The 12322-nt window shown below is 35.3% G+C and overlaps 1 protein-coding gene across 1 annotated transcript in view; it reads left to right on the forward strand.

Annotated features, from left to right (window-relative positions):
- Positions 1-3354: 3354 nt before the first annotated feature.
- The window catches only part of LOC116170848 (period circadian protein-like), a 9346-nt gene continuing 378 nt past the window's right edge, over positions 3355-12322 (forward strand). The window contains exons 1-10 of the mRNA XM_031487374.1: positions 3355-3437; positions 10469-10561; positions 10608-10679; positions 10731-10891; positions 10972-11120; positions 11170-11377; positions 11426-11638; positions 11689-11874; positions 11926-12089; positions 12143-12262. Of these exons, the coding sequence (XP_031343234.1) occupies positions 10476-10561; positions 10608-10679; positions 10731-10891; positions 10972-11120; positions 11170-11377; positions 11426-11638; positions 11689-11874; positions 11926-12089; positions 12143-12262 (1359 nt within the window). The 5' untranslated portion in view covers positions 3355-3437; positions 10469-10475. The remainder of the gene's footprint in view (positions 3438-10468; positions 10562-10607; positions 10680-10730; positions 10892-10971; positions 11121-11169; positions 11378-11425; positions 11639-11688; positions 11875-11925; positions 12090-12142; positions 12263-12322) is intronic.

The raw sequence follows: 12322 nt of genomic DNA on the forward strand, positions 1-12322 counted from the left end.
TGAATTTTCTTTCGAAATTGGTTTCTAGTCTATAACCTTTGATTGAGAAGTCTGATCGAAAAAGTACGAATTGTTTTGGATTCTACGCACCAAAATTAATACGAAAAAGTGTTCTCCCGAGAAATTTTGGTGCAGTCGATTATTGGTAAAAAAGGAAGGTTATATATACACTATCTTTTTTGAGGCCCGAAAAAGATTGTCTCAGATCGACCCAGAAAAAAAATTTTCTTATAATAATAATAAATAATAATAATATATTTAGCCCTGTTTATGTGCCATGCACTTACATTGGTCAACATTAGAAGTAAAAAATACATATAAAAGTAACTAGGTACACAGTGTATATAAACAATAAACAATATCACAGATTAAATCTAATAGTCTATGCAATGCATCCTTTTGATGCTGCTGAAAATTCATCAAACGAATAAAACGCATTTTCCAGTAAAAAAGTCTTGATCACAGATTTGAACTTTGAGGTGCATAATTCCCTGGTCGCAGTGGGAAGGCTGTTAAAGAAATGCTGGGCCTGCCAAATCGCTCCGTTTTGGGAGGTACTGAGACGGCAGAAGTCCGTGTGAATATAGAATGTGGCCTGTAGAATCCATAATTTCAAACAGTTCCAAGACAGCAGGGTTACTAGTTCAAAAGTTACAGCCCCTTGAATTTTCTTTCGAAATTGGTTTCTAGTCTATAACTTTTGATTGAGAAGTCTGATCGAAAAAGTACGAATTGTTTTGGATTCTACGCACCAAAATTAATAGGAAAAAGTGTTTTCCCGGGAAATTTTGGGGCAGCCGATTTTTGGCAAAAAAGGAAGGTTATACTATGCATTTTTTTGAGGCCCGAAAAAAAATTGTCTCAGATCGACCCGGAAAAAAAATTTTCTTATAGAATGTGGCCTGTAGAATCCATAATTTCAAACAGTTCCAAGATTGGGCTACTAATTCAAAAGTTACAGCCCTTTGAATTTTCTTTCGAAATAGGTTTCTAGTCTATAACTTTTGATTGAGAAGTCTGATCGAAAAAGTACGAATTGGGCAAAAAGGACTTAAAACATTATAATGAATGTAGGTAGATACCTACTTATAGTTGGACTATTGGATGGCCAGTCCAGTCGTACTTTATTCTTTATTATTAATACTTAGTTATCACACACACTTATCTACTTGACTCAACTGGATACAGTGTGATTGAATGTGCGTTTCCAAGCGTATATTTCTTTTATTCTTCAAAATGAAAAAAAGTCTCGAAATAAATTGGGATTCTGTATAATAGATGTGTAGATAGTGGAGGATGCTGTCACGCAATGTATAATTTAATCTACGGGTGCTTCAATTTGCATGTTCCTAAATCCCAGTTTGTAAATTGAAGTACCTACCTACCCGATCTGGTTTAATCGTGATAGTTGTTCAAAATGTCAAAAAATCAAATTGCACAGAATTCTATCTAATCGCTTCTGGAGTAGGTACACTAAATGCCCTTAAAGGGGCCTCTCGCATACCTGCCGCCATGCAACTGGAGGGAACTGAAATAAGCAGTCCGAATGATATAGTCAATGGATTTGCAAAGCATTTCGGTGAACCTTCCTTGTCTGAAGAGTCTTCGGACGGATCTAATCCACGATCGCCCAAGCTTGGTGACCTAACTCCTCTCTGATATTATAGTTCACAAACACGTCAAGTGATTTAAAACTAAATGAACAATGGGCATGGATAATATCCCTGCGTATATACTAAAGGACTGTGCAATTATTTTGTACAAACCTTTAACTTACATATTTAACATTATTTTGCTTATACCGTGATTTTCCCTTATGTTTGGAAGAAAGTGAGAATCTGTCCAGTTCATAAAAAAGGTGATAAGAATGATATCGCTAACTACAGGCCTATTTCAATTGTAAGCAACTTTTTCAAAATTGTTGAATCAATAATTAGTGAAATTATTATGTTTGATGTGAAGAATAAAATAATATTGAAAATATGTCCACTTCAAGTAATTTATTTAATATTACCCAATATATTGCTGAAAATAATAATAATACTAATAATAATAAAGTTTATTGTAAGCAAGAATCTTACAAATGGACAAGGGTTCGCCTGGTTAGGCGATCTAGCACCCTTCCAAATATAATCATAATTAAAAGGTGTAACATAAATCTCTTACCAAGCTAATAAAATTAACATTAATCATTGAGAGACAGAAAATCTGGAATATCAAAATCAAATTGATTCTACAACTACACCGACTTCACTAAAATCTAAAGCATTTGATCGAATGAGTCACACAATCCTAATCAGCAAACTGACAGATCTAGGTGTTCATGATAATGTGAGTGCATCAGTTATTAGATCTTATTTGCAAAATCGTGAATTGACAGTAGTGTACAATGGTTTTGGTTCTCTAAGTTATACAGCAACCAGTGGGGTTCCGCAAGGTTCGAATCTTGGACCATTGCTATTCTTACTTTCTGTCAATGATATTCGTGCGAATATTATCTCAAATGTGCTATTGTATGCTGACGACATGAAAGTGTTTCGAACAATCAATAAAATTAATGACTGTATGTATTTGCAAGATGATTTAAAAAACATTGATGTTTGGTATGTGTTTGTTTGGTTTTGCGTTTGGGTTGAATACGAGTGGGTTGTGATAACGTGGTGTGTTTCTGAGAAGAAAGAGTTTGGTGTTTTTTAGCTGAGCTAGGACGTGTAACTTTACCTGGTGAATTTGTCATTGTAGTGTATGTCGCGTTACTTGTATTTATTGAGTTTGTTTGTTCAGTAAGTTCTATTCTCGGTTCTATTTGTGTGGTTGCTTGGGTTAAAGCTTTGAATATAAAATTTTTAGCGAAATTTGCCTTCCTCAAAGCAACTGGCTTATATTCTGATTGATAAAAAACAGAATTATCGAGACTAGGGTCCATATGTCAGCATGTAGGTATTACTTCCACTAGTAGGAAAAACCCTTCTAGCAGTGCGATTAAAGCCACTAACATACGACATCCTATATTAGGCAGCCCTAAAGTTAATATTTTGAAATTGAAAAAGTCTACAAGAGTAAAAGATATTAAAGCCACTATAAAATTTCACTTTGATTTTCTAGTTTTGCAAAAGAATAAATTTAGCCATAACTAGCCCACGCGGTTGAGAGCAAACGAAACACGGGTAGGTGTATTGTTTGGGTCTATTTACAGATTTACTAAACGTATAATTCAAGGGTATAAAATTCACATTGCACTGAGCGTGAGATAAATTTCCCACCACCTTTCCAAATCGGTTTTCTCACTCCCCCGTGCAACCGATCGCCGGGACTTTCGCAACTATGAAATTATTACCCCGACAATTTCCTCACTCGATGAAAATCCTTCAGTTCGTCTATTCCATCGAATACATTTATATGAATTTGTTTCGTTGGTGAAGTTGTGAAGATTTTAGGTAAGTCTTTTTTATCTTAAATCGAATTACGAGGGAGTACTTACTCTTTGGGCCATTCCTTTTAATATACTTTCTTTTCTGATTAGGGAATTGTAATAATTTCAACTTTTTCTTCGGTTAATTAGACACAACAATATTGAGTAAAGCAACTATTTAAAATAAAGAAAACTTGTCGATTAAATAACGAAAAATTAAATAAAACAAGAATTTCTATTAATATACCGATTACCTTTAACTGGTATTATTCTTACTCTCAATTAGCACATTTACTGCAACGTGCACTTGAAATGTTATGAAATAGTAATGATATTCCATTTTATTTATAGAATATTTTTACATGTATACTTGTATCAATTCGTTGAATGAAGGTCTCCATTTTGTTAGTTTGTTGAATGATAAAATGGTTGATTTAAAATGACAAACTAGGTTTTTTTCTTTAAAAAAATCAACTATTTTACTTGTATCAATATTCAGGTTTAATAATACGTATATTTTCTTATTTACACGCTTTGAAAATTTTAAAGTCTAAAGAGGGAAAGATGGTTCTACTTGTAATGTAATTGAGTCTAAGAGCTTCTTTAATAAAAATAATTAGCGTGGTTGGTAGATTTGTAAGTACACTGAATTGTTTGCTTTGTCAGCAAAAACTTTAGTTAGGTATTGGTCTGAGTGAACGATGACTCCTGTTTATCTAACAATTTTGTACTCAATTAATTTCGGTGCATTTTCCAGCACACACTAACTTTCCTTTAAATTATTTTTTGATATTCATTTTCTGTAAAATTATACTGAAATTTTCCAGATAAGTAATTTTGACATTACCTATTTTTTGACCGGCCTCTATGCATTTTTAGAACCGTTGCCTGCGTTGAAAAATTAGTTGCCAAATTCTTGACAGAGCAGCTTCCTAGCTCAAAGCAAATATTTAACAGAAAAAAAACTTTTATGACAGCCATACATCCATTAAACATAATATACACTGGCATTAATTTGCCGTATGTGCCGTTTGATTAGTAAACACTAAATTGCTCAAATTTTCAAAGGAAAATTTTTGTTGAGCTCTTACAGATTTCAGTGTAATTTGGATGTTATATCTTAAACGATTATTCATTTTTTTTCAGTTTTTTTGTAATAAAACCTGGCACAATTTTTGTAGGCTGTACACAGAAAAATAAGGTCTTTCCAATACCCTAATAAAAATTGTAGGTCGCTTTCAAAAATCTGGCCCGTCACTTTTCGTTTTCGTATCCATATCCAAAATTTGAATCGAATGCGTCGAGCCGTTACTATGAAAAATTGCCAACGTACGCCCGTACATACAGATGCAAATTTTTTTTTTTCTTTTAAAGCTGCTTAAATGATGTAAAACGTCGTGGTTAAAATTGGAAAAAAGCATCTTTATAAATAAGAAAGTTGACATTCATCGTCAAGTTTTTGCTTCGTTGAGGTGCCAGAGCTATAAGCTACCGAATGCAAAAAGAACTAACTAACTAAATATCATAAGCAGTAGTTCTACTCAAGAAGTGTAAGTACATTACGGACTAACGATAAATTATAATAATCAATCAATATTTATCGAAACTCATTCCATTCAGTAATGCAACACATTACATTTTCTGTGGCTGTTCGGACGGTAGAAACTTTCAACTTTTAATTAAAAGTGAACCTTAACAAAAGGCGTGACTGTACTACACTGCTTTCTTTTTGAACTCGACAAAATTTTATCCGTAATCGGAGAACGCGCGTTAAACTTCTCAAGCAACTTGCTTCTGCACACATTTATTATAAAAATGTCGAAAATGTCTTCAACAAAACAGATTACTGCGACTGCCCGTAATTTAGCGTAAACAGATAAACACGCTTTTCGCGAAACACTAGCAGCAGTAGGAGCCCAGTTTACTCGTTGTCTGAGGTATTTAAGGAAATCCCACTTCCACCATAAAATAAAGTTCAAAGTGCTGGGTGGTGAGGGTGAAAGCACTGTCTCTAGGAGTTCTCGCGAGGCTTATTGTTCGAAGAAATGTTTGAAAGTGCCTAATCCAACTTAGGATAACTCGAATTTTAAATTACACATTGACGTTTAATTTTTTCTTCAGTGTCTCGGGAATGGAGTTTCTTATGTCAGCTTTAAGATCATTGGAAAAGCTCAATTCTAATCTATTCAAACTAATAAAATTGACAAATATAACCATCGAATCGATAATAATAATAGTAAGAAATTGATGCCTGTAAATTAAGAATGTGAAGTCTAAATACAAAAAATATTGGTCAGATGTTTGAAAAAGTAACAAAGTAACTCCAAAATTTTCCGTTCCATTAATAAATGCGCCCCTTAAAAGAGGAGCAGTTGTGTCTCTGCATTGAAGGCAGTAACTAATTAGTAATTTGCAACCAAACAGTTCAAAGCCAAATATTATACAATTCCAAAAACATAATCGTGCAGAAGTTGTAGTTAATTACTTTTACTTGAATTATAAGATTACATAAGTATGGTTGTAATAATGGTTACGTTTAGATGATACCGATATAAAGTTACCTCTTACGCGGACTTTGTAAATGGAGTTGGTGATTAAAGCTATTATATTAACGTTCGTCTGATTTTACTAATGATCCTGGAAAAACGTATGGCAGTAGATATAATGAGGATAGTTTCTAAGGCCTTAATTGGCAGGGTTCTGCGCAAATGATATAGGACTATAGGGCATAGGTCCATAGCATATACATTGTATTCGATGTGCTTGTGTTAGAGACAACCCTGTAGTAAGCTGGTGTCTTCCATAAGTTAATTTTTGATAAACGCATTTTACAGTGCCACACTCTCTCATCCGCAATGGTAAGTTTCTTATTATATATTTAGTAAAATATGTCATTGAGCATGCACTACAAATTATTCGAAAAGAGATTGAGCAAAAATAGACATTGGGCAAATTGGCGATTTCAAATGATTTTGTGAATTGGGACGTATATATATAAATATTGTAATTATTTTGACGACATTTACTATGTTTTAAAACCCCGTGATGAGATGAGATTTATATTAGTTTTTTTTATATAAAAGGATTTCATATTTTGAATTATAAACACATAAACACTTAATTTCAGTGAAGAAACATTTTTACCATCCAGAAAACTATCTGGAGCCGTCAAGTTTGCGTCGCACCCCTCGCAGTTTAATTAGAGGTAGACGAAGGTCGCACAATAATCAAATATCAAATTTGTTCACTGTGTTTCGATTTTGGTACCGATAGGATTGACAAGCAATGCCATTGCAATTTTATGGGTTCGCTATTCTATTCATAAGAGGAGCCCGACCAGTCAGCCCTTTCTTTTGCAACTAGGTTCAGAGCCCCCTCAATAAAGGATATTAGGACCCTGTTTAGCCTAATAGTAGGAAAGCTGGTGGTAGGTATTTGAGGCACGCTGAAAACCAATACTTTTCCAATAATGCTCAAATACAGAATGACAGACCTGGCTGACGAATAGCGGGGCTAAATCAACCATTATATTTTTAAAGATACGAATTTTATTTTTCAAAAAATGTTCTTGAAGCTTTTTGAAATTTTTATTACCTTTAAATTTAATATTTAAAGAGAGAGAAAATCAATAAGCCAGATCATTTAGTGGGGCCTTACACTTTGCCAGGCGCCTTCAAAATTTGAAAGAATATGGTCGCCATAAATACATAAATCCCTGCCCTGAAGAGTGACCTTATTCGGTCTCAGTGAGACAGTCCGAATCACGTACCTTCTTATGAGGTGGGTATCAGTTCTGAGGCTTTCCTCCCAGAACTGCCCGTGTCCAAGACTGCATCGACCCCTCCACTCGTCCCAATATTTACCCATATAGAAGCCTTCTAAGCCTCTGCCTCCGCAGCTAAGTGTTCAGTTAAAGCTGAACTGTGGTGCTAAGGGTCCCTTGTTCGGATCCGGGTTCGAGCATGGATATTTGTAAATGTATAGTGGGTTAGGTTGGTAGAGCAGCCTTGGTTGAAACCCCAACCACTCAAAAATGCAAAATAAAAAATAAAAAATCTACAAGTTGAAGAATTAGTCTTGACGGTTAATCATCTAGTTTATAACTTGGTTGGCGCAAGTTCACTAGATTGTTAATAGGAATTGTATCTGCAACATCTCCGTATGTTTTTAATAACATGAGCGAATCTAACCTCTTCTCACCTATTGAACTTCGAATATCTTTAATAAATGTGGTATGGTAATCACTAATTAATTAGTAAGCATGTTTGTGTAGACATTTAGTGACACTTCTGGAGAGTTAACATGCAAGCGACTTCCGGAATAGGACCGTGTCAATGTAGGACGAAGAATCAACGTTTTGGTCACTTTTGTAAGGAACTTCATCAGAATCAGAACAAGAATAACGATCAAAAATAAAAATAAAATAGATATATCAAACCCTTATCAATGAGACAACGGGAGTAACACGCACTACTCCACTAAACAGCACACGTTGGAACACTTAAAAAGAGAAAGCTAAACCTTTTCCATCAGGAGAAATTGGACAGTGACACGTCAATCAATGGGATAACAGTTTTCCAGAGCGGAGAAAGTGTACATCCCTCGTTACGTTTGAAATTGTTTGGTTTTTTGAAGATTTAAATGCCCTCGCGGATTTTTGTTTGGTAAAAGTAGGGGGAATGGGATAGAAACTTGACTTGTGGTTTCGAACCTTAAGATTTTGAAGAAATAAACTGGAAAAATAGTCGTCGAAATTATAAAATTCTTATAACTCAATCTGTTCTTTCAAACTTGCATTAATCTATTTTCATTATAAAAGCCACACGTTTCAGAAGCAGAGCTGTCTTTATCAGCGACCAGCGAAAGTTTGCTGATGATTGCAGTTTCGCTCTGTCTACGCGTTCGTTTCGCCCTTTCAACATTTGTTATGGGGAATATGTCGAAGAATGGATTATTGTCTTCAATGGAACATATTGTTGTCAGTTAAGGCATTTCTCATTATTCTACACACTGTACCTTCATCTCAACCGTAAATATCCCAAACTCCTATTGACGAGTTTATTTGATATCTAATCTCAAATTTAGGGGTGTTCGAGGAAGAGAAGAAATGGAGTGAAATCGATAACAGTAAAATCGTGGTAACAATCTCGAGGAGCTGACTGTAACACGTGAAAGTAAAGGTGCCAACCTAGATTTAGATGGACAGACCCTATTTCCGTTTTATCATTAAAAAGAAGCCATGCCCATTGGTTTCATACATACGTTTTTCTCGATGTATGAACATGGAAAACGTGACGAAAACTCCAATTTTACATACAATGAACAAAGCAGCACCGCAAATAAAAGCGAATTAATTTGTGTTACGTATTTCTAAATTACACGACTCAAAAGGTTTCAAAGTAACGTGTCACATAAAATGCACACTTCCATTTCCAGAAACGTGATGGTGTAATCCGTACGGAAATAGATACACTAGAAATATACCTAATCAATTAAACTCGTTGTGTAATTCGGTTACATTTACATTTAACGCGGGAGGCGAAAAGGAAATGGTTGGTATAGGGGATCCAAAAATATTCCATTGTCACTGTTTTAAAACTTGTCTGGCACTAGATATGTGATACGCGTTCTTACATGCTTCTGAAAGAGGCAAATGTTTTCACCAAAATCATAAAAAAAAAAATCAATACTTGATGCTGCCGATTTGCGAGTTTTTCGAATAATTCTGAATGTCACGGTCTACAATAAATGGAATAATCGCACTAAAGAATTACGACTGCACGCATTCAAATGCATCATTATGTACCTATGTATAACCCTACCACGACGAGGTCATACAATATATCAATTAAATGAGCCCAATAAATTATTATTAATTCAGCAGCAGCAGCAGACTCTTTTTTACATACAAGTCGAGTACCTATAAGAGGAGTTGAACCTCTCTTTTTGGAGTAAAGTTTTGATGAATTTGCTCACGGGATAAATTCCTGCTAGTCGACCTCTTCAGGAATGTTAGAATGACTTTAAACATAAATCTTTCAGACAAAATCCCCAAACAATCAGCTCATATGGTTACACAATGCAAACATTTTTATTAACTTACATTTATCGATGAGTGGAAATATTCGCCCATTGACAGCTGATTTTCTCCTTTGGAAGTGTAGCAGCAATTTCGAAAACTGGAGGGTGGAACGCCTTGTACAATACAACCGGACTTTTTGTATCGTCAGGTAAAAATTTGGTTACTCGTTGAAAGTGAATTTCGAAAGATGGTTGACGAATTTGAATCCGGATCAAACCGTGCTTCAAGTTTCTCGCAATTTATAGTTGAAATTTGATTTATTTACTGGAATAGTTACCAATGTTCCGCAGTATAGAAACGTCCCCTTACAACTTAGGGTTTTGATGGCCAACAAAAACAGTTAATCGCCTCGAACCTTTTCACCGGTTTCCGTTTGTAAATCTAATAACACCCCGTATACACAAGGGATGTGTCTAGTTTTTACTAATAAACTTGTATTTTAACGTAACTAGCCACTTCAAATATAGCACAATGAAACGTTTCGCACCTTGGACCTCAACGCTTTCGTGGTAACCATTTATTTAAATGAGAGCACTCGAAAACGCAGCTTACACTGAACGGATAAAGTACCCACGAAAATAAATTTGTCGAAAATGGTGGCTTTATTTTCGAGTGCGTTGCTAACGATTCTTATATATACATTGCAGTTATACGGTGTTCGGTGTTTGAAGTTTTAATTAACAATAAAATTTTACGCGATATCAAATGGTCTACACATTGCACAATATTCACAATATTTTATGCACGTGAAGGTATAGCAATAACACCGTCCCTCATTCTCCGTCACGACGATTTTTAAAACCGGCAACACTGTAGCGTTTTTCGACTCTTATCCGCTTGAACACTCGTTTCTTATCTTAACGCGCTTTATTTTCTCGCATCTTATCTCTATTCTGATTTTTTATGAAGATGTACACGGATAAAATTTCCTATACCGGCAAATTTGTAAATTTAACAAAAAATCTTTGCTTCAGGTTCAAAATGGAGTACGATTCCGAGACGAGAAAAACTAAAATATCCGATTCGGCGTATTCTACTAGCTTTTGTAAAAGTAATTCACATGGCAGGTACTATCCTTTGTTTATGTAAAAATGATTAGGACTGATTTTTTAGCGCCAGTTCGAAGAGTCTCTTGAGTGGTAGTAATTGCAGTAGCGGATATGGTGGAGTGGTCAATGCAGAGAAGTACGTAACATCTAACAGCATCGGAAATTGTTATTACGTGTCCTTTTTTAGCGTTGACAATAACCTACCGGCTTTAACTAAACGTAACAAAGACAAAGAAAATAAGAAAAGTAAGTCTGAGTCTACAAACATGAGTCAAATGCACGTGGCGCCTTCAGATTTTAATCAACATACAAATGGTCTCATCACTAACCCGGACAGCTTACATTTAGGTAAATTGACGTATAATATTGTAATGCCTGATTCCATCGCTTAACTTGCTGGTCAATGATAACACTGTCACAAATTGCAGAGCTCTTTTCAAAAATAGACATAATTGATATCGTCAGTCCCAAAACCAACGAAATGGGCACAGATAACATTTCAGATAGCAACGTAAAGCAATCTGAACATGTACTTCCTGACAATCTGACGCCAAATACCAAAGTAATCGAACCAAAGGTAACAGACAAAATTAGCGCTATCGAAAATGACCTTTTCTATTATTCAGAATGGATTTTGCTGTGTCATTTCCATGTATGATGGCATAGTGTTATATACGTCACCAAGCCTAACGCCGTTATTGGGATTTCCCAAAAATATGTGGCTGGGGAGGTCATTTAGTGATTTTCTTCATCCCAAAGATAGAGAAACGTTTTGTAATGAGATTACAAATGAAATCGCGATACCTATAGTGGAAGGAACTGACAAAAGAAAAGGTTAAGCAAAATCATTTCTGTACCAAAATATTAACATTTCTCGTTTAGATATTCACGCTTCTTTCTACGTGTGCTTGAGAGAGTATCGCGGATTAAAGACATCTGGGTACAGTGTTGTAGAGAGAGCAGTTTCCTACCAAGCTTTCCATTTATCTGTAAAATTAAAATATACGACCCCTAATATTAACAAAATTCCCTTACCTAACGGTGAGGACACATTTCTAATAATTGTTGCCGTGCCGGTTTATTCAAACTATGCATGTAAGTGAAGTTAAGAGCTCAAGTTCAATTTACCATATATGCCATTTTAGTACCAGACGAAGTAAAAAAGTCGAGCATATTTGGTATGCGGCATACATCGGCCTGCATTTTTAATCAGGTGGATGCTGACGTTGTCATGAACTTTGGGTACCTCCCACAGCAAATGTTAGGAAAATCAGTCTTTGATTTTTATCATCCAGAAGATCTCCCATTTATGAAGGAAGTATATGAGTCAGGTAAGACTATTGTTTAATATACTTACCCCCTCTATACTCTGGCGTTTGCAGTAATGGTAAAATGTCAAATAGCAGGATCGGTTTATCGCAGCAAACCCTATCGTTTCGCCGTTCAAAATGGAGATTTCGTAATGATAGAAACGGAGTGGTCGTGTTTCATTAATCCATGGTCGCGACGGCTCGAATTCGTGATTGGACTTCACAGAGTTTTACAGGTGACTACCCATCCATGCTTTCCTCAGCGAAATAACGAGCTATCTTTTCGAAGGGCCCCAGTAATCCTAACATTTTCGAAGCCCCTAAAGAAGACAAAAATAAACTTGCATCCGATCAAGTTTTGAAAGATGCCGAAATCATTCGAGAGGAAATTTTGCACATCTTAAATAAAGTAAGTACCTACTTACGTTTGACGCTCTCTTCTAAGACGTTGTGTTGAAGGAGTTGTACC

This window comes from Photinus pyralis, unplaced genomic scaffold (assembly GCF_008802855.1).
Source record: "Photinus pyralis isolate 1611_PpyrPB1 unplaced genomic scaffold, Ppyr1.3 Ppyr1.4_LG5, whole genome shotgun sequence".
Taxonomy (NCBI): Eukaryota; Metazoa; Arthropoda; class Insecta; order Coleoptera; family Lampyridae; genus Photinus; species Photinus pyralis.